General features: G+C 34.6%; 4 protein-coding genes across 9 annotated transcripts; 1 reads left to right on the forward strand and 3 right to left on the reverse strand.

Annotated features, from left to right (window-relative positions):
• The first annotated feature begins 3,785 nt into the window (after positions 1 to 3,785).
• On the forward strand, positions 3,786 to 6,538 carry LOC149741570 (protein D2-like). The gene is made up of 4 exons (XM_089893536.1): positions 3,786 to 4,386; positions 4,875 to 5,008; positions 5,454 to 5,610; positions 6,137 to 6,538. The coding sequence occupies exons 1-4, from the start codon at positions 4,320 to 4,322 to the stop codon at positions 6,319 to 6,321; spliced, it is 543 nt and encodes a 180-aa protein (XP_089749662.1). The 5' UTR covers positions 3,786 to 4,319; the 3' UTR covers positions 6,322 to 6,538.
• On the reverse strand, positions 6,483 to 8,201 carry LOC149741571 (ATP synthase peripheral stalk subunit d, mitochondrial-like). The gene is made up of 2 exons (XM_089893538.1): positions 7,897 to 8,201; positions 6,483 to 6,869 (listed from the first exon to the last, which is right to left on the reverse strand). The coding sequence occupies exons 1-2, from the start codon at positions 8,128 to 8,130 to the stop codon at positions 6,600 to 6,602; spliced, it is 504 nt and encodes a 167-aa protein (XP_089749664.1). The 5' UTR covers positions 8,131 to 8,201; the 3' UTR covers positions 6,483 to 6,599.
• A 721-nt stretch (positions 8,202 to 8,922) lies between these two features.
• LOC149741572 (uncharacterized) lies at positions 8,923 to 19,949 on the reverse strand. Of its 6 annotated transcripts, none has more exons than XM_089893406.1 (14): positions 19,809 to 19,949; positions 19,560 to 19,599; positions 18,882 to 18,924; positions 18,396 to 18,447; positions 16,663 to 17,780; positions 16,014 to 16,191; positions 15,302 to 15,458; positions 13,622 to 13,785; positions 12,814 to 12,939; positions 11,558 to 11,677; positions 10,569 to 10,847; positions 9,865 to 10,052; positions 9,573 to 9,663; positions 8,923 to 9,520 (listed from the first exon to the last, which is right to left on the reverse strand). In XM_089893406.1, exons 6-14 carry the CDS (start codon positions 16,147 to 16,149, stop codon positions 9,222 to 9,224), a joined length of 1,560 nt encoding a protein of 519 aa, XP_089749532.1. In that variant the 5' UTR covers positions 16,150 to 16,191; positions 16,663 to 17,780; positions 18,396 to 18,447; positions 18,882 to 18,924; positions 19,560 to 19,599; positions 19,809 to 19,949; the 3' UTR covers positions 8,923 to 9,221. The 6 variants fall into 6 exon arrangements, with proteins under 6 accessions (XP_089749532.1, XP_089749535.1, XP_089749536.1 ...); XM_089893409.1 differs by having other exon boundaries at positions 15,302 to 15,455; positions 16,616 to 17,780; XM_089893410.1 differs by having other exon boundaries at positions 8,923 to 9,502; positions 16,616 to 17,780.
• Positions 19,950 to 20,014: 65 nt separating this feature from the next.
• On the reverse strand, positions 20,015 to 20,946 carry LOC149741573 (small ribosomal subunit protein uS14-like). The gene is made up of 3 exons (XM_089893555.1): positions 20,784 to 20,946; positions 20,510 to 20,609; positions 20,015 to 20,100 (listed from the first exon to the last, which is right to left on the reverse strand). Exons 1-3 carry the CDS (start codon positions 20,843 to 20,845, stop codon positions 20,092 to 20,094), a joined length of 171 nt encoding a protein of 56 aa, XP_089749681.1. The 5' UTR covers positions 20,846 to 20,946; the 3' UTR covers positions 20,015 to 20,091.
• Between the last annotated feature and the right edge of the window lie 177 nt (positions 20,947 to 21,123).

Genomic DNA, 21,123 nt, shown 5'->3' on the forward strand with positions numbered 1-21,123 from the left:
GATTCTGGTTCCTAATGTTAAGTACGTCACACAACTTAATTATTAAAAACCTAAAATTAATTGTGACCATGGCCTAAAGGCTGATAAATGAAATTCTTAGGCGTCTGGTCCGAACAAAGGAACATTGTGCGTAATGTGGTTGAGCAGCGGTGGTAATCGCGTATTGCGGTGCTGGGCTCAACAGAGCGAACAAATATGAAGCTAGGGCGTGGGGCGGCAGTGTTGTAAACGAACAAACAATCTTCCTTTGCCGCTCGTTTAATAAAGTGCTGGATATTAAAAGCACAAATAGTGGGCTTGAGAATAACCTTCAAAACATGACTGTGCAATAAAAACATTAACACACTAAAGTTCTGCTTTTAAAATTTGCACCCATGAATGCACTGATAATAGACAGAGCACATAAAAAATGACAAACGTTTTCTTGGGCAAATGTGCATTATATGTAATTAACATCCATATACTTACCCTACTATGTCCAAACCTACACTGAGTAGCATTATGGACCTAAGTTTTTCATAAAACATGAATTTTGTTAACTGTATCCTAAACCAAACTATAACAAAGCTACAGCTACATTAACAGCTTTCTAGGCGTAGAGTAGGGGAACATTTTTGTTTCATTGTCTCATCCCATTTGGTATTAACCAAAGAACATTCAAAGAAATATTAAACTGTATGCTTATGGCTTCCATACACTACTGTAAATTGTTTAAAACACGATCGGGATACTTGGACATTATGTGCTAAAGGTGTCCCATCTTCCCCCACCCTACTTTATTACAACTTTTACTCTAATCAGCAGATACACACATTTCAAGCTGGCTTATTTTAATTTGAATTTTCAATTGCTATTCTCATACACACAATGCAATATTACATCCACACAAAAGATCAAATTTCGAATTAGATAAACACTGTACAGGAAATTATGATCAGCAGAAAATTTCCTTTGTAATTAATGATCTATTGATGTTTAATTGTTTGTATAGATTGCATATTAATTTATGTAGCTTTCGCAATTCAAAACATCCTTATCGTTTTACACAAGACACAGTTACAGAAGACCTTGTTTTACAAAAAATATTTCTATCTCAAAAAAGCAGCATAGGATCTGCACTTAAATATTTTCGATTGGAACGAGCACAGAAAACTGCCAATGCTTGAAAAGTGGTGTAACAGTTCCCATATATAATCTACCCTGTGCATTAAACATATTGACATTTCGTTATGACTCATGGCTGTGTATAACTATCAGTAGTCAAATGCAATTTCACAGACATATAAATCCAAATGGAAATATAGATATATATATATGGATATTGGATATAGAGATTCTGTTTAGGTAAACTTACACAAACCACTATTAATTCTAAGAAAAAATTAGGTATAAGTACACAAAACATATTTCAATAAAGGAATAAAGGATAGCCGAAATATATATATATTACAAATGGAAAAATAGTAATTTTGAAAACTAAGTGTTTCCAGATTTATTAACAACAACTAAATTGATACAAAATTCGCTAATAGACAACCTCAACTAAGAGCACAAAATTATACTACACCTGTGAGTGTCCCATTATATACTGTACTCAAACCCTACACAACTCTGTAATATGCTCACATTAAATAGCCTGTAGCACAAAAAAGAAGTATAATATATATAGATGCATATTATGTCAAGTGTCTTGTTGGGGTCTGTATGTAGTCAACACATACAGTAGGCATAGGTCAGTAGGTCAAGGGGTATGAATGTATTAATATAATACAATGCATTTCTAAACTTTTGAATTGCAAGTTTAAATATTTCTTGATCAATTTTAAATTAACACTCGCCATACTTAAGCAGTGATTTTGTAATGGATTACCACAATAATACATGGCAATTTACATGCCGGTATTACGCCAATTATGCAATTACCAATGGACTGCCTTTCCATATATTTTAAACCTCATTGACACAGTGTAAAAATTCCCTATGTTAGAGTTAGAGACTAAGTTAAATTTTAATGTTTAATTGCAAACAATGTGTTAAAAGTGTAGTTCTCCGTAACAACAACCAAGAAACAAGCTGTTTAAGTACATTATAACATAAACCTTTTTGAATGAAATCCATCAAAATGACTTTGACATCAATGCTAAATCATACAAAATGCGCAGTCACTAAATTAGTTGTTAAACAATTGATTCAGTAACCACATACAATTCGAAATCACTCAACTATATAATTTGACTCCTTTAGTCTTTCTAACCTCTCCTATGTATTTGTCAAAATTGTGCATTGCATAACATAACATTTTATATAAGTAATTATTTTTAACAGATTTCTCATTAACTTAATACAAACAGTATAACCAATAACCATGGCATCCACAAAAAATACAGTAATATCCATATATTTAAAGTTTTAACATGTAAGAATAAATACAGATTTCATCATATACTATTATCAATGAAAACAGAAGTGTCAAGAAATTTTATTACATAATAAATATGTCTATAAAATATTAGCATAAGTTGATAGATTAAGTTACATCGTAAAAACGCTCCGCTCACATTGTTAGCAAAAGTCTTGCCAATTGTAAACAAAAAAGGAGTAAATATTTTTTTATTCTGGTTTAGCATAATTCTTGTCTATTGCGTATGTAAAGCTGTCGAGCAATTACGTATTTTTAAACTGCCTGAGAATAAATAAAATCCATATTCGTAATTGTTTATTGTTGTCCTGTTGCATAGACGCTATAAACGCGTGACCACATTAAAAATTTCTCACGCACATCATTGGATCAGAAAATACAATACAACTCCTACAAATTGCTGCAAATAAACTACTGAAACATGATAGGTCTACAAGTCCCCGAAGAACACATAAAAATGCTGATTTATCCATTTTGTCCACGAGAACTTACCGTCACGTTCAAGTTTGGAACTACTGACGTATAGACTAGACACCAGACGTTCTCTGTTTGAGGACCATAGAAAACCAATACTATGACCCCTGCTTTAAAATCTAGAATACAGAAAACTGCAAGAAGTTAAAAATGCCTTTTTTGGTAACTGTTGCACCATCTAGTTTAAACACAAGTTTTTTCGCTTTACGACGGTGTGGAACAAAGAGTTGCAGGCATGCAGTGTTGAATTACAAGCTCGATTTTACCTGTAAGATGAAACTGTACCTGTAAGATGAAAAATATGCTAATGCTGTTGGCATGAAAGCAAATCAATAATCATGCAATCATAGATACTCTATTAGAGTATCTACGGTGTGGTAAATAAGTATGTAGGTAATAATAATAGGTGAAGATCGATCATTAAAATGAAAGTCAGTGAAAAGATCTAGCTAAAACATATAACTCAAAGCTATAAAATCAAGAAAAGACGTTTATCTTTTCCTTAAAAATGTTATATGGTACAACGAATGTCAATCGTTAATGTGTACTCCACGCACCAGTCTATTTCTATACAAGTTTTTGTGATCAAATGAAAAACTTTGCAGAATGTAAATGTTACGCAAAAAGCTATGCCACGCCACCCAGCGGTAAAATGTCATTGAATTCCGATAACATCAGATACCAAATCTAAACCCACGTAACCTTTTGTTATATATATACATTATATGTCGTTTTATAAAAGGTTGTTTAAACCGAACGAAACTACTCTTTTGAGCCACTTTGTTTGCCAAGTGCTACTTCAATGTAGTGTAAAATCAATACACTTCAACGGCATTAACATCTTCAGATATAATTATTAAACTGTAAATAAAGTCATAACAACATTGTTGTCAGTGCTTCAGTTAAGAGCACAAAGTTTTAAGTTGCAGAGCAAATAACGCATAGGTTAAATACATTTGTATATACAATGTGTGCATGAAAATTAAAAATGGTATTTGGTTTGTGTTATAGAATATGATTTTGGGTGGGTCTGTTTTTCTTATATTTATTTGGGTGTAAACAGATATATCGCGCCGCAAGCATCTCTGTTATATTACAAGGCTAATGACAACGTAAGACATGGTACAGGAAACATCAGACGGTAGATCATATAAGTCTATTGTTTGTGCTAATACGTAGCATGGATTTATTTAAATCATACAGTTTTCTATAGTGTTATATGATGATGCTAATACGTAACATAAATGTAACATGTTTGTGTTAATAAGACGTGACATTGAATGTAAGACGTACCGTTGAACGTAACATAGGTTTCCCGCAAATATAAGGGCGTATTAACACCGGGTAATCTTATTGAATGAAAAGCGTTTTAAAGAAATATTGCTTGAGGTTTTCGTTAGGTTGAGAAATCGATAGGAAAACAGCAATGACTGCTACTCGCATCTTTGTTACATCATTGTTAATTATTCACCTGTTTGTACTTCAGTGTAAAGGTAAATATATCCGTATCTATAGATTTACTTGCGAGGGGGTGTGGATAAAACCTGGCCCAAGTCATAGGCAGCATGGTGCCACGGTGCCACGGTGCCACGCTGCGGAAACTTATATACCCATATATAATAGGATCTATAGGGTTCACCTTTTTATATGAGTTTCTTCTATGAATAATCCGTTAAAATTTGGGGGTGTTAGGTAAACCCTATACACTATTTGTGATATGTAAGCCATTATACGGTATATATAGTGGGGTGGGGGAAGATGGGACACCTTTAGCACAAAATATATAAATATCCTGATTGTGTTTTAAACAATTAACAACGGTCTATGAAAGTGGCGACGACAAGGATTTATAATGCTTTGAATGTTCTTTGTTTACTAACAAAATGTACGAGAAAATAGAATGAAAAGGTGTCCCCTCTTCCCCTATCCTACTATATGTAACTTTCACGCAAATGAAATAGCTTTTGTTTAATACCTCTAGCATTGCCGAATCTCGTTACTGTGAGGTACCATACATTTGAATTTACATCTGAAAATGAACACATACCATTTGCCAAGTTTGAGGAAGCTGGGAACCAAGCCGCTCCTAAGATCCAGGACTCTCTCCTTGACCCGGTAATAAACGCAGGGTGCTGCATGGTGCCAATGTTACGAATTATTTAGAGGATTGTATTTAATATTTACTCAGGCAAAGATAGTTTTACACAAAAAATAATAATAATAATCACCCACAAAGTAACATACTTGGTAACTCGTAAGCGGGCACAAGGTATATGAAACACACACTGTGTTTAACGATTAGTTTACAGGCCACGTCAGAATAAAGCAAGTTACATTCATTTGTTAACTCGCCCAAAAACATTATTTTATACTATTTAAACATTCTGTTGGGCAGAATTTAACGTGCAGACGCTCTAACAAAAGTCATGGCCTGCGTCTAGCAAATCTGGAGCATATATTCGCATTATTTTTTAAACCCAAACTTCTTACTCACATAGAAGATTTATCATAGCAATCGAAACTAAACAGTTCATGTCCTAAACCTGCTTTTCATTTTCAGGATGCTCTATACACAATAATAATGGTGGATCCAGACGCGCCTTCAGCAGCGCAACACACATATAGATCGTGGTTGCATTATTTAGGGTCAAACTTAAAACCAAACAGCCAAGACAGCGTGTTAAACTTGAATGCTCCAGAAAACAACATAATCACGGGTAAGTATCTATAATCTAATTCTAATCGCTATACTGCGATAACCTGCTGTGTATAATGCACAATAATACACCGGTATCATAGTAAAGGGTGGGGGTAGATGAGACACATTTTCATTATATTTTCTCGTAACATTTAATAGTAAACAAAGAACATTTAAAAATTTATAAAACCGTATTCTTACGACCACCATAGACGGTTGTTAATGGTTTATAAATACCATTAGGATATTTGGATATAATGTGCTAAAAGCCTAAAAGTGTCCCATCTTACTATCTAATATATCGCTTCAACCGCCTATGCCCTATACAGTATACTTTTTTCTTCTGTGCCACCATACACGGACACTAAAAAGCACGTAAAAAAATAGAATATTTGAATATTTTGTGCTAATGTGTCCCATCTTATCCCATAGTTCTGCACTTCTGCATAAATATAAAAATATGTTATGTTAAAAAGTAACTCACTGCGGTTGTCATTGGTACTTATACTGCTACAGTCAACTTATTATAAATTCCGTCCCCGCAGAATACAACGGACCTTCCCCTCCAATAGGATCGGGACCTCATCATTATCAGGTCTACGTTTTTAAGCAAGAAGAAGCCTACGATCAGGCATCTTTTCGAAACAGAGCGAAATTTAACGTGGAAAATTTTAAGCGCAGTCATTCCTTGGAATTGGTTGGAAAAGCGGGCTTTATTACTGAACGCTAAAAATGGTATGCTGTAAAACTGCCGTGTAAATTGCTGCTGGCTGTGGTGTTTTTGTTCGCTTGGTACTACACAGAGCTGCGTTTCTAGTTCCACTATAGATAGTTTTACACTGTTATTCTACTATATAATACTGCGTTCCCCAGAAACAATTAGTCATGCTCTTTCATTGTACAGCTTTTAATTCGAAACCATAAACAGAACTTTCAAGTTAAAGAAATGAATTTTTGAATAAGTGACCATTCAGAGCAGGGTTAATTTATTGAGAGATAAGAACATATTTAGCGTGGCTTGGTTAGAATTTGGTCAACACTTTCAGCATGGGGCCAGTGTGGTATCTTCTTATAATCTGGTTTGACTTGTGGGAAGTTTTCAAATATGTCGTCAATAGTCATCTGCTCGAATGGAGGAAGAGAGTTGAGACGATCCACTGTCATCATGACCTCTGTGAGATTTTCTTCAGTTTCTTGAAGAAATTTCTTCACAGCCTCATTATCTTTAGCAGTCTTATCTTCAAGTTCTTTGCTCTTCGTGTCAATGGGTTTTGGCACCTGAGAGTGTTTCCATAGAATGAATGCAACTTATTTATTTAACTACTCATGATAGAGCAATGGCAGTCGTTTTAACATGAGTGTTCTTTTCACATACCTCATGTCTAGTCTGCAGAGTATGGCAGGTGCACGAGCGATTCTGTTTACAAACTTTTGGTGATGCACGCCATAATTTGTCCCCATAAGCCAATTAATTAAACAAAGAAAAAAATACGTATTAAATTAAGTAAGATTTCCTAGCGTGGCTTGAAAACGTACGTGCTTTGCAAACCGATTTTTGACGATAGCCTGTGCGCAAGTGACAAATAACTGTCTTGCACAAGGAGATCTCGTCAGGAACTGCCATACTCTGCAGACTGGCCTTGTGTCATAACAGGCGTAGCGTTAGGGCTTCCTAGGATGACACATTAGACATTACCCCTATTTTTTAAACCGGGGTAACCGTAACATTATGCACCACAGTTTTTAGTATAAAACAGCTGCTCCCTTGCTATTAGGCAACTTAAAAAAACAGAGCCAAAGTATATTGCATTCACTAGATTATTCAATGCAGTTTCTATGTTTGTTGACTTAAGTAACTGCTTTTAACAATATCAACCCAGATTTTTAAGATTCCAAAACATTCTGCTTATAAGAGTATCAAACCTACAATGCTATATACACTATACACAATATGTAATTTTTCAGTATGTTATGCAGCTCAGGACATATATATATAAATTACAATCAGCATTAAATTTTGTTTAAAAACAGTTTTGCAAGTCCGATGAAACTTAACAGAATTATCTTTAAAATAAGCACAAAAATGAATCCATACAAACAGAGTCATATGTATATACTGAATACAAATATACAATAATTAATGTACATATTTCTACAACTTAAAAACATTATAAAATTAATATAGTCCAACCTCCTAACCTTTATAAAGCTAATGTAGCAATTGCTTGTTTTGAAACTCAGTATTGTTACTTGATAAAGTTGATATAATAGGCCTATTAGAAGCTTATTATATACAAACTTTTACCTTGTAAGCTTTGAATTGTTTTTCGAAATCAGCAACAAGCGCCTTGTTTGCAACAGCTGATTGATAGTAAGCCCAATCAATGTCGAGTTTGACATCTTTTGATTTAACATAGTTGTTAAATATGCCATCACTTTTGGCTTTGAATGCACCAATAGTAGATTTCATGTCAGGTCGTGTCCTCTCCAGGATTTTTCCCCATTCAACTGCTTTAATCACTGATTGCCGTGCAGCCATGGTTGATTTTATTATAATTTCCTAGTTAAAATAATGTACAAAAAATGAAAACAATTTGTTTGTGATGTGAGTCTAACTCGCAAACACATACTTTAATTTCAGCATTTATTTTTAATTTATAAGCAAGGTAAAATAATGCTATATATGAATGTTTCTTAAAATTTGGTTTTATTAACAGTTTATCCCAAAAATTTTTAGCTTGGTACTTAATGTCATTAGGCAATAGTAAAAACGAACAAACCACGATATGGTTAAACACCATGAAAGCGAAGAAGTACCTAAATATCAGATTAAAATAAACCGCTAACAAAAAAACTTCAACGCAACCAATATTTCAGCGCAGGTTTTGAATTTATTTGCTGAATTCTTATCATTAAAACGTTAAATTGTTAACCCAAAATAATTAACAACGTTTGCCTTGAAAATTCACACAATGTGCTTAAAACACTAGTTGGACAATTAGCTCATTGGGACCAAAATTTCAGAGTCGGTATTTTGCCACTGATTAACCTACGATCTATTTTGACACTCCCTTTATCTATTATTAAATCAGTTATAATTTTTAATAGTATTAATTACCATGAAAATTAAATTTATAACAATGCTATATGGCATCAGCAATTCGATGTATCAGATTCTTAACAACTGTACCAGTAAATACTTTGTTTCTCGAATGACCTTTCGTGTGCGTGCAGTGAAGCATGGAAATTTTCATAGAATTTAGGTATTTCTATTTATATTTGGGACTGCAACTTAACGAGTATTTGACATTAACCTCGCGTGTCTTTAAAATAATTGAGTTAAGTTATTTACTTGCGTAAAAGATAACACAAAAGTTATATAAAACTTTATCAAATTCAAAAAAGCAAAGTTTTAAATGATAAGAGAGCACAGCTTTAATGAATAAGCATTATCTTTAGCATTGATTTAATTAACCATTTATTTACTACTATACGTTCGAAAAACATGCAGAATTTGTCTTCTTATGATCTGACACAACTTGGAGTTGTAGATACTAGTGTAGGTCAATACCTTAGCGCCGACAAACTATATTAAGGCGCATACAAATATCCGCTTCGTTTGTTATGAAATCACCTAGAATTTGACCTGAAGTATCGCGGTTTAGTATACACTCCACACTGCAGCGTCGAATCCTCTAAAACCTCCGGTTCAAAACAACAAGTTTTGAAATCTTCCGAACCATATCTTCTCTCGATGTTCGTTTTGTAAGTTTCCCGGCTTCCTGGCATTATGTAAGAAGTCATACTTCGAACACCTGAGTCGTCGGATAGAATTCTCGTTTTTCTGGTGTCATTTATTTGATATGACGTAACGATGACGACATCAGAGAGAAACTCCATTTTCTCTGCAACTGAATTGTACGGGTTGCCTAAATGTTGACAATTACATAATTCATTTTATCCAAACCTACTTTATCTTACCCGCAATTGGTTCAAGTTGAAATGGTGTCACAATTTCCTCCGAAGAGTAAATATCGGTCGGTTTGAGATTATCGTCTTGAAAGGCGAGTTTCTGAGTTGGAATATACAGGTGATTATATTAAAGAAGACAAAGATCAGATAAACATTAATACAGTTAATGGTATTGTAGTTTATGTTTATTTTACAACTCACAGAGAAGCGTTTTTTTTAAATCTCAATGCTTCGTTTATCTAGACAAAAAAGGTGACTTGGAATTATAAATTTATATAAACTAAACTAGAAGGCATCTTACCAAAGATTCTGGGATATTTTTGTTTTCCTTGAGCAACGTATCTAATTTCCTCTTCCAATGGCACATAATAAAAATCATAAGAAGCACCAGTACAATAGCCCCAAAGCCAGTGATCGTGACGACAATTAACAGTGTCGTTGGAAATGGTTCCACGCCAATTGGCTTGTGAATTACAGTGGGGTAAGTAGCTGTTAAGAGAAGTATTGTCAAATTAAAGTGTAACAGTGGAGAATTTTATGAATCTGGCCTTGATCTAGTCAGCCGCTGTGGCAAAGTGGTTAGCGCGTCTGCTTGTAACTCAGAGGTAATGTCCCTGGACAAGATATTTAACGGCAATTACTCCAACCCAATGGTCACTAATGTGCTGTCCAAATTATCAGCCGTATATAAAAAATAAAAATAATAATAATCACAAAGTAACATAGCCTACATGGTAACTCGTAAGCTCGAGGTGTATAAACACCCGTGTTATAACGACTGTCGTTTTCCGGCCAGGAAAAGATAAAGTAACTTACAAAAAAATCTATAGCTATAAAGTTGGACGGTTCTTTATACGAAATATCAGTCAGGATAAAGTTTCAAAATACGCAACAAAAAGTCCAACGCGTATTTTTCTTTTTCGGTAAACTTTGCCTAAAATTGCATCGTCAGTGTTTTATTCAAGTACAAAGTATTAACTTATACAGTCACCATTATCCACTTACCGTTGTGCGGCATGCAGTTTACTTCGACGCTGTCGTTTGCAGTCATAGTTAGCCATAAAAGCAAGCAAGTAAACGTAGAGTTGTCAGGGTTTTTCGAAGTTATATTGTAGATAGCGGTTCCGGTGAAACTTTTGCTTTCACATTCTATTGCCCTTGACTCGTAGGTATTTATGACTTGGTCGTTTGCGTAAGTAAAGCCGGGCATTTTGTAAACACCTCGATTAAATAATACGGATTCCAAAGGACTTCTTTTAGCCACGTTTATGCTTGTCACGGTTTCTGCAAAAAAGTTTTACTTATAACTAAACGCACGTAAAGCTTAAACTTGCTCCAAGAATTATTTTTTTTAATGGGAAATAAGAAGCCTACCCTTTTTACCTTTACGAAAGCTATTAAAATGCTTTAGGTATACATAATTATATTCTAGCAAGTAGCAACTACAAACATTTTACACCTATAGTCTGTGGGGTAAGGTGGTACACTCTTTGCACACAAGCATCCTGATCACGTTTTAAACAATTAACAACGTTATTTTAGGGTCGTGATGATGCAGCTATAACAATTCTTTAAATGGTCTTGTTTACTACCAAATCGATCAATAAAAGTGAATGAAACTTGTTCTATCCTACCCCAACCCAATATAGTACTGATATGGATCACATTAGTAATGTTTACTTTTAGTACCCTGGTGTCTATAGGTATTTTACACCTTCGAACTATAATGTTACTTGCAGCACGGCTTTCTGTAGAGAAAGTATAGTTAAAATGGTTTTGTAGTTTGGAAAATCTGCAAAGTGTGATTATACCGCGTCGGTATAACCTGGGTCCAGATTTGTCACGTCCCGAATTGCATTGTTTTTGTGATGCGAGTGTCTTTAATAGGCCGTGATTGTAGACCCGTTAATATTACAGCTTGCGAGAACACGAGAAACAAACTCAAAACGGACATGCAAAAACTAAGTATTAAATGGTTTAATAAAGCATATTACCCTTAAGTGCATGGAAAACACAGACGTAAGAATATTTACTCGCAGTCTCAACTCTTGTGTAATCTAACCACCGCATGACGGTCGAGTCCGGCGATAATGTAGGTTCAGGAACGGGTAATTCTTTTGGGGAATAAAGACATGAATGTATATATCATGTTAAATGTGGTAATGGTTTGACGATATTTATACAATAAGCAGAACACGGATAGAATAAAGTAGGCGCGATTGTGCAGAAATTCCGAAAATTCAAAGATACATATAATAGGGTAAGGGAAGACGGGACACCTTTAGGAGATAATATCCAAATATCCTGATCATGTTTTAAACAAATATCAAATTTTGGATATTTAGTGTTAAAAGTGCCCAATCTTCCCCCACCCTACTATACAAAGAATTATAAAACCGTATTTCACGACTGCCACAGACCGTTGTTAATTTTTTAAAACACCATCAGGATATTTGGATATTATGTGTGAAAGGTGTCCAGTCCTCCCCCACCTTACAATAACTCTTTGAAAGTGTAACAATATGTTAATACAACCATTGAATGAGCCCTATGTATAATTGAACACTCATGCGTTTACCTACGTTTACTATATATCGTAGTTATATAAGCTTTGGTAACAAGATATTCACTATGGGACTTACCGTCACGTCGGCTAGGATTTCTCTACATTTTTTATTGGCCGCAATATTGTGTCGCGGCGTATTAAAGGGGCATACCAACAGCAAATCAAAATTTGTATATGAGGATAAGTGCTTAAATGTTGTGTTTTGTTTTTTGACTTTTTTCGGTGGTACTTTTAGATCACACTTGTTTTTTCGTTGGTAGGCCCCTTTAACCATAGTATAGTTAAGACCGTGCCGTTATTAATGGAAACATTAAGATGTCTGCAAATTATGTTTCATGATGGTATCACACAAAACGTTATTCTAATAATATTCGTAAACGCTATTTTTACGAGCCATCTCCATTACAGCAGGCTGATTTTATACAAGAAATTACCGAGAGCTTTAAGCAGCCCACAAGAGTAATCAAATATGTAGTAATTACTTACACATTAGAGTGGGGGAGATGGGACACATTTTAGCTCTATTTTCCTGTGTCATTTAGTACTAAACAAAGAACATTCAAAAAATTATAAAATATATCCTCACGACTACCATAGACCGTTGTTATTTGTTTAAAACACGATCAGGATATTTGGATAATATCTGCTAAAGGTGTCCCATCTTGACCCCACCCTATACTTTACCATATTCTTCATAATATTCATAAGCATCTTCGCTTCCATATGGTTGTATTGGTATATTAAGCCCAACACGGTCTTTTGCAATACCGTAGTCATCCAAGTTTACAGTCTCATCGCCCACAGGCGGCTCTGGAAGTAGTTTTGATCTGTCACAATATTGTGAAAAGTGCTGCTAGCAAACTCAACGAACAAGGTTTAAACTTTCAATGGTTTAAAGTCATATATATTTAACCTTGCGTAAGTAAACTCAGACATGTAAAATGTGCTTCTATTTCATACACATTTATTGTTGCCCTATAATGAGTACTATATAGGGTGTGCAAATTCGTTTATTTCCACAGCCTATTATAGTGACCCAGGGGTGAAGTGATCATCGTAAAGTGTCCCACCAAAAGACACGCCCGCGCGTATTCCAACGAAAGTATATAGTAAAGTAGGGTAAAGTGGTACATGGGGGTAATATGGGACATCTTCTAAAGTTCTGTTTTCACGGCCTTAAATGAAAGTGCTACAGAATTTTTCCACAATATTCTCACGACCGTATAAATTACGCTTTAAAGCAATTTCTCCAACCCTACTATATAGTAGGTACGGAGAAGATGGAACGCCTTTTGATTATATTTTCTCGACCCATTTGGTAGTAAACAAAGAACATTCAAATAATTATAAAACCGTATCCTTGGGACTCCCATAGACCGTTGTTAAATATTTAAAACCGATCAGGATACTTGGATATTACGTGTTAAAGGTGTCTCATCTCCACGCACCCTACTATATATCATTTTTCAATGTTCAAACCACACTTTCTTACCCGGTATTGCTATTTTTCTCATGTTTATGCTTTCCCTGTACAAAGAGATTCGAATGTAGACGTCAAAGTCGAACGGATGTAACATCGGATCAAATACATCTGACACGCATCCTTTGTCCATAAGAGGAATATTACAGCAGTCAAACAGCAACAAGTTATCCGAACTTAAATGTAAAAAAAACTCCGAATTAAAGAGAGTTGTCAAATGGTAAAAAACATGTTTGGGAAATACGAGATATTATGTGCTAACGGTCTTAATTTCACAGCATATACTATTAATATACAAATACGTCTTTTGAAGTAATGTTTCAAAGGTATAACTATAAAATATAACCACCACGCCACAAAGTTTAGTGTTGATTAGGTTTAATGCATATCGAGCTAAACTAGCCTATACAGTGGGGTGGGGGGAAACGGGACACCTTTTAACTCTGTTTTCTCGCCACGTTTAGTAGTAATCAATGAAGATTCAAGAAATTATGAAACTATATGCCCACGACTCCCATTGACCGTTAGTAATTGTTTAAAACACTATCAGGATATTTAGATATGATGTGCTAGAGGTGTCCCATCTTCCTCCACCCTACTATACAAATATAGAGTCCCAGCAAGGACACATGCGCCCATAACGGTAGCAGCGACGAGCCTTGAGCCCATTTCCCATATACTCCACGACCACGTGTTAGAGGCAGACGCTAACCAATGTAATGTGAATGAATGTAACTTACTTTATCCTCGCGTGGCCGGAAAACGACAGTCGTTATAACACGGGTTTAACACCTCGTGCCAGCTTACGAGTTACCATGTAAGTTCCTTTGTGGGTGATTATTTTTTTGGATTTGTAGCGGTTGAGGGTGCTCCGAGCACAAATATTTAATATATATAATTATCTAAATTTAACTTAATGCATAAAGATTGAATTTTGCGTTGTGTAACTTTAACAGCTGGCCAGCTGGCATAATGTGTATGCGCCTAGATTGTTTCCTGTAACCCATGTATAACAATGCTTCTTTATATACAATGCTAAGAGACTTTGCCCTGTAACAATACTGAGAGACTTTGCCTTGCTGTATAATGTGCCTAGATTGTTTCCTGTAACCCATGTATAACAATGCTTCTTTATATACAATGCTAAGAGACTTTGCCCTGTAACAATACTGAGAGACTTTGCCTTGCTGTATAATGTGTATAATGTTTTCTCGTGTATAACGCTTCTTCTCGCCTTGGGAGTTCTCGCCTTTGAGTTATCTCCTTTATAAGCCCTGCCCTGTACTATACAGCCAGGCAGTGTGAGCCTGGACCAGCCAGTTGGAGGCCGGAGAGTATCGTGACGTCGTTGTTGTTTTGTCGTTGTAACCCGAACTGTTTTGTTGAATAAACTGAGTTTTGAACCTGGACATGTTATGGAGTCGGACTGTGGGCTAACGTCGTATCACTTGACGCCCACCTATCACTTGACGCCCACAGATTTTTTATTCTTTTTTTATGTATGGCTGATAATTTGGTCAACCAATTAGTAGCAATGCCGTTAATTGTCTTGCCAGGGACACATACGCCCACAATGGTAGCACCGACGAGCCTTGAACCCATTACCTCTGTGTTACAGGCAGTCACGCTAACCACTATGACACGGCGCCGGAATGTACTATACAGCTTCGGACGATATGCGAGTAAGCTTACCGTGTTCCAGTATTAGCATTCATGAAAATGATTGAGATATAAATATGTCGAGCTTCTATCACTGTGTGTTGGTTATATCTCCAATTCAGCGGGTCGTCAAATATTATTTGATTTGCTTCTATATAACTCCGCAACAACCGTTGAATGTATGAAACTGCTGTAAGAAACTTTATTGAAATTTGCGCCTAAAACGGCTTAATTTTAGGAAAGTTGTTTTTAAGGAACGACAAATAGAATTGGTGTTCCTAATTGTACAACAAATCATAGCGACTTGAAGTTTTAACAGTCAATTATTTTCAAACAGATATGCGGGATTTGTGCCTTGCAAATTTCTTAAATTTACTTAAAAACGTTTTAACTAAAACTTAAAATTTCTTCAATTTAAATCAACCTTTGAAGTGAGAGAAGATTAGTATTTTTGTTATTATCTGGCCTAAAGGTTGGATAGTGGGTGGGGGAAATAGGACACCTTTTACATTTTATTTTTCCCCATATGGTAGCAAATAAAGAACATTCAAAATATTATATAAAACCGTTCGCAACTCCCATATAGGCCTACTACTGTTAATTGTTTAAAACCGGATAAGGATATTTGGATATTATGTGCTAAAGGTCTCCCCCCACCCTACTATAATAAACTTATTAGTCCAATCGCAATTCAAGAGACTACAGGTAGTTAATTGCATAAGAAAGATATAAATTATAAACAAACCTGGTTTTGAGCTGTTTTCCTCCAAACACACTTTGCAATCTTGATTATTGCATTGATCGAGCCCATACACGAAACTTGGGCTAAACTGGCATAGAAGGAGAACTATTACTGCAGCGTTATTGTGCGTGGGGCGCATCCTTGCGACAGGAGAAACTGCTTCAGGGAGTCAGAACTTGAACTGGAAACAGCGAGTCATTGAATTTTGACACCAGCTACTGCGGGCTTTTATGTTCGTTCAACTTAAACCAAAGCTACCTTTTTTACAGACGAACAAGTTTGCAAACATTTTGTCATTTTAAGTAGTTGTAAGGTACACACACGTAGGCTACTTTAGCGTAACTTCAATTTGTCACCTGTTCTAACTAACACAGTTTTATGTCTAAACTGTTGCCTTCATTTCCCAAGTTTTTTAACATTTATACTTTCTCATAAAACATTTGTCTCAGCGGACTCATAGGAACTGTTTTTGGTCTCTCGCTTGGGGGTTACAATGATTTTCTCCCTTTTTGGCAAGTGCCAGCCGCTGCTTTGTTTCAAAGCGTTACTAGAGCGTGAAACTGTTATCGCAGAAAACGATTACTACGCAGAGATAGATTACTTACTTTCACATAAACATAAGTTTTAATACTTTTACTCCAGGAGTTTTTACCCGAAGCTTGGTAACCGCTGTCGTTTTCTTGCTAATTCCACTCTCTTCCAAGTTTTACCATTACCTCTTCATAGCGGTTTGTAAACAAGGCTCGGGACTCAAACAAGTAAACAAGTACGGGACTTTTTTTCCGGCTACCTATTTAATGATAGATGAAAACAAAAGTTACATCATTATTCGGCAGTGTTCTCACTGTCCAATAAAGTGCGCGGTTACTATTGTGCTAAAATGTGGAGGTAAACTAATACATAATTTTTCAATGGCTAAATAAAGACATTAATAAGATGCCCGTAGTAAAAATTTCCCAGTTAGGTTTTGTTCCAAACAATTAGTTTCGACAGAGAAACTAAGATATGTACAGGAAAAAATCAGACATGGGTCACTATTGCTAATATTAAAAATAATGCCGGTTGTAGGAGCTAGGGTTTAGCTCGAAAGCGGCTGCAGTTTTAGCCGTATAAGGAATAAGCGACTGATGTCTATAACTTAATTAATGCTCTCCACTTGATGAATATATACAGATGTATTGAGGATAACGCAAATCATGAACGCTAGCCGGATTCCAACAATAACCAAAATAGAGCCAAATCAGCCAGGTTGCCAAAGAGTCAGATAGAGACCGAGCGAGAACCAGAGAGAGATTAAAAAACAGTTATGTTCAGTCGCTAACAAATAGAACACAAAATAACTAAATCTTAAACAGTTACGCTAAATTGCGATGCTAACAGAACCATGCAAGAACCTATACTGAAACGCAGACTAGAGAGACGGCGTTCGCATAACGAAGACAGGAGAAAGGCATATATAAGCCAGTCAGACGGGGGCGCTAGACAGTCAGTAAAATAGTAATTGTTGGAGTTAACACCGGTTTTAAATTATACATGTATTTTGGTTTTTGAAGGATTGGGCAACATGTGCTTAGGCGTACAAACAGTCTTATACCAGCAAAAAAAAACTGGGGAAGAAACGCACAGGGTAATGTAAATAATCATGGTTTATTAGAATTACTGTGTATACAACAACTCATGACACACACATAACAAAGTACAAAAGACCAGATAATGTATTAACTTCCTATCAGATATTCTTTTCCAAATGACCATCAACAGTAGGATTACCTAAAAAATACAATAGTAAAGTTATTATCAAACCCAAAAGTTAATGTTTTGTATGGAGTTATATGTTATTAAGTCAGAAAAAAAGCCGCTGTTTATCGTTCATGAATAATCAGGCGGTAATTCCATTTTTCATCATTCTTTTGTTAATACTTAGTTATGGATGCAGTAATCAAAAATTACTATAAACATATTTGTTCCACTAATTACATCCAAATAACTACTTTGCAAAGATGGGTTACAAATATTTGGAAACAAGAAAAAACTCAAATTATAAAAAAAAGAATTTGAAATGCTTGGTTTATTAGTCGTAAGTACTTATTACCTTCATCTCTTGATTATATATATTGTAAGGTGGGGGAGGACAGGGAAACCTTTTTTTCAATCTATTTTCTTGCACCATTTGGCAATTAACAAAAACATTCAAAGAAATATAAAACAACATCTTCATGACTTCCATAGCATCGACCGTTGTTAATTGTTTAACACACGATTAGGATATTTGGATGTTGGGCTAAAGGTGTCCCATCTTCCCCTACCATACTATATATTATAACTACTTTTTTAAATTAACAATTTTTTTAGATAAACTAAGTTCCTAAATTAAAGTTTTCTTACCAATAAAAAGTCAGAGCACTAAAGTCTAAAGGCGACTGTTGCAACATCAAACCTGAAAAGATTTAAACATTAGTTAACTTTATTTTAATTAAAGGCATGTTGTGATTAGTTACATAACTTTTAATCTTAAAAGTCAGAAAAAAAGCCGCTGTTTATCGTTCATGAATAATCAGGCGGTAATTCCATTTTTCATCATTCTTGAACAATATCTTATAAAATAAAAACTTTTAAACAAACTTATCTAAAAATTAACAACCAAAGTTAGATAGCACTTTATCAGCAACAACAAAGTGCCGAGTGCGTACACCATATATTTCTTTAAAAATTACAAGGTTTTAAAAAAGGAATAGAACTGACAATTTTGATTCAATAAAAATTTTAATTCCATTAGTATTTTCAACTAAAAAATCTGCAGACCATTAAAGTGTACGGTATTTTTTCTATAATATTATGGAATATGTTTAATGAAAAAAAAGCAATGCTTACCATGGTCAAAATGCGGAACGCAGTTTGTTGCAGATTGTCGAATCTACAAAATACAATTTTCTATATAAAGCACATAGGGAATTTTATATTCATAGTTACACTACCATTATTTTAGGTTATAGAAAAGTCAGAAAAAAAGCCGCTGTTTATCGTTCATGAATAATCAGGCGGTAATTCCATTTTTCATCATTCTTTTTGTAAATAATTATTAATTAATAAATACATTTAAACAAAATGTACTATAGTGCTGAATGAGGAACAGTTCTCACAATAAATACTCATGAATTAATAACAATACAAATTACAGGATCTCATAATTTTGAACTCCTACAGCATTGCATGTACAGAGGAACTACAACACTGTCACAAGTCCCTAATAAAACTACGGTTGCATACATTTTGGTTACTTCGACCAGAAATGTTACGCAGCCACTCAAAATGGCTTTTGAATTATCAAAATAACCAAAATATCTGCAACTGCGTAATGGTTTTTGACTAACTTAAAAATGATTTGAGGCGTTTCACACATGGCCATTTGACATCTATTGGACGAGGTCGTATAGTGTTTTTGGTCAAAATAAACAAAATACCTGCTACCGCTTGCAACACTTAGTTTTATTAAAGACCCCACTGTTACTAACAAAACCTTAATATACTAAAAAGTAACAAGATGCTTACCATAATAAAATGCAGGGCAGTCAAGTTTGACGCATCAGAACTGCAAAAAAAACTTCTATTAGAACAATAACATGATACGGTTAGAGAACAATATGATAATTAGTAAAGTCAGAAAAAAAGCCGCTGTTTATCATTCATTATACATCAGGCGGTAATTCCATTTTTCATCATTCTAAAACTGTAATAAATCAACGATTCGGTGAAATACTTTTACATACTTAGTACTTAATAACGAAGTATATAACTCACCTACTGTAAAATCACAATAACAGTGAATGCTACTTCCACCTGAAAAACAGTAGAATTAAAACGACAAAAAGACTAAATTAACAAATGTAAATATACTCACTTGGAAAGAACATAACAGAGAGCTTAAATTTAAAGTCTATTATCTTTTTTACACATTTAATGTTTATTATATATAATCTGCACTAATACAAAAAAGTACAACAACATGAAAGAGAAAAAGTTTATTTTCTTTGATTTTTCTCGTTACTGCCTCAAAAGAGACTCCACCACTCGTCCAGCTGCATTAATCCAACTGAAAGAAAAGATAATACCTTGTAAAACAGGAAAGAGGCATTTAGAAAAATACTTTATCACTAATGAGCAAGATTTTTCTTTACAGATAGTTAGATGTTATCAAAAAGTCAGAAAAAAAGCCGCTGTTTATCGTTCATGAATAATCAGGCGGTAATTCCATTTTTCATCATTCTTTTTGTAAATACATAAGTTATAATGTTGCATTCAATGATAAAAAACATATGAATAATATTATACAGATTTTCTGGTATGACCTACAATGCGCACACTAAGCCACATAAAACTTATTACAATTACCAAACACAGTATCTTTTACAATTAATCATTACATTAGCAATGCTGTGGTTTTGAAATCGCAATATTGGATATATAATTGATATTAAAACATGCAAAGGCATACAACATACCTTTTGGAATCCAATGTCCTTAGCGAATTCGCGGAAACATTGACGGGAGATGTTTAATCCATATTTTCTAATGAGACCGTGCTTATTTCCGGTGATTCGGCTAAAAACATTAAGAACTTAAATACTAATCAGTATATAAAACCAAAAATCTCAAAGAAAAATTTGCGGGCTAATAAACACTGTATATTAAGGTCAAACGACATTATAAATTGAAACTTTCGCCTAAATAACAAAATATAATAATAGACGGATGTCAAAACTTATTTAAACTTACCAGAATCGGGATCCACGGCCGTATTTCCTCGGATGAGAATGCCAGATATTTTGATGACCCATCTTAGTAACAGCTTGAGTGTCGAAAAGAAAATTTAAGCCGAAATGGCTTGTGGGTAAAATCGGACAAACACGAGGTGACGCACAAGCGTTTATTGTTTAGGGGAATTTAAAAGACAGGAGAACAGTTTACGTAACTGGCAACTTATTACTACGACTATAGACGTAAAAATATGTTAAACAATATTACCACGAATAGGATGTAGCGATAACCTAAACTTTACGATTTTGATAAACATTCTCAAACGTTTGTTGTTACGTGCCGATATAGTATGTGATAT

Source organism: Ciona robusta, chromosome 1 (assembly GCF_009617815.1).
Source record: "Ciona robusta chromosome 1, ASM961781v2".
Lineage (NCBI taxonomy): Eukaryota > Metazoa > Chordata > Ascidiacea > Phlebobranchia > Cionidae > Ciona > Ciona robusta.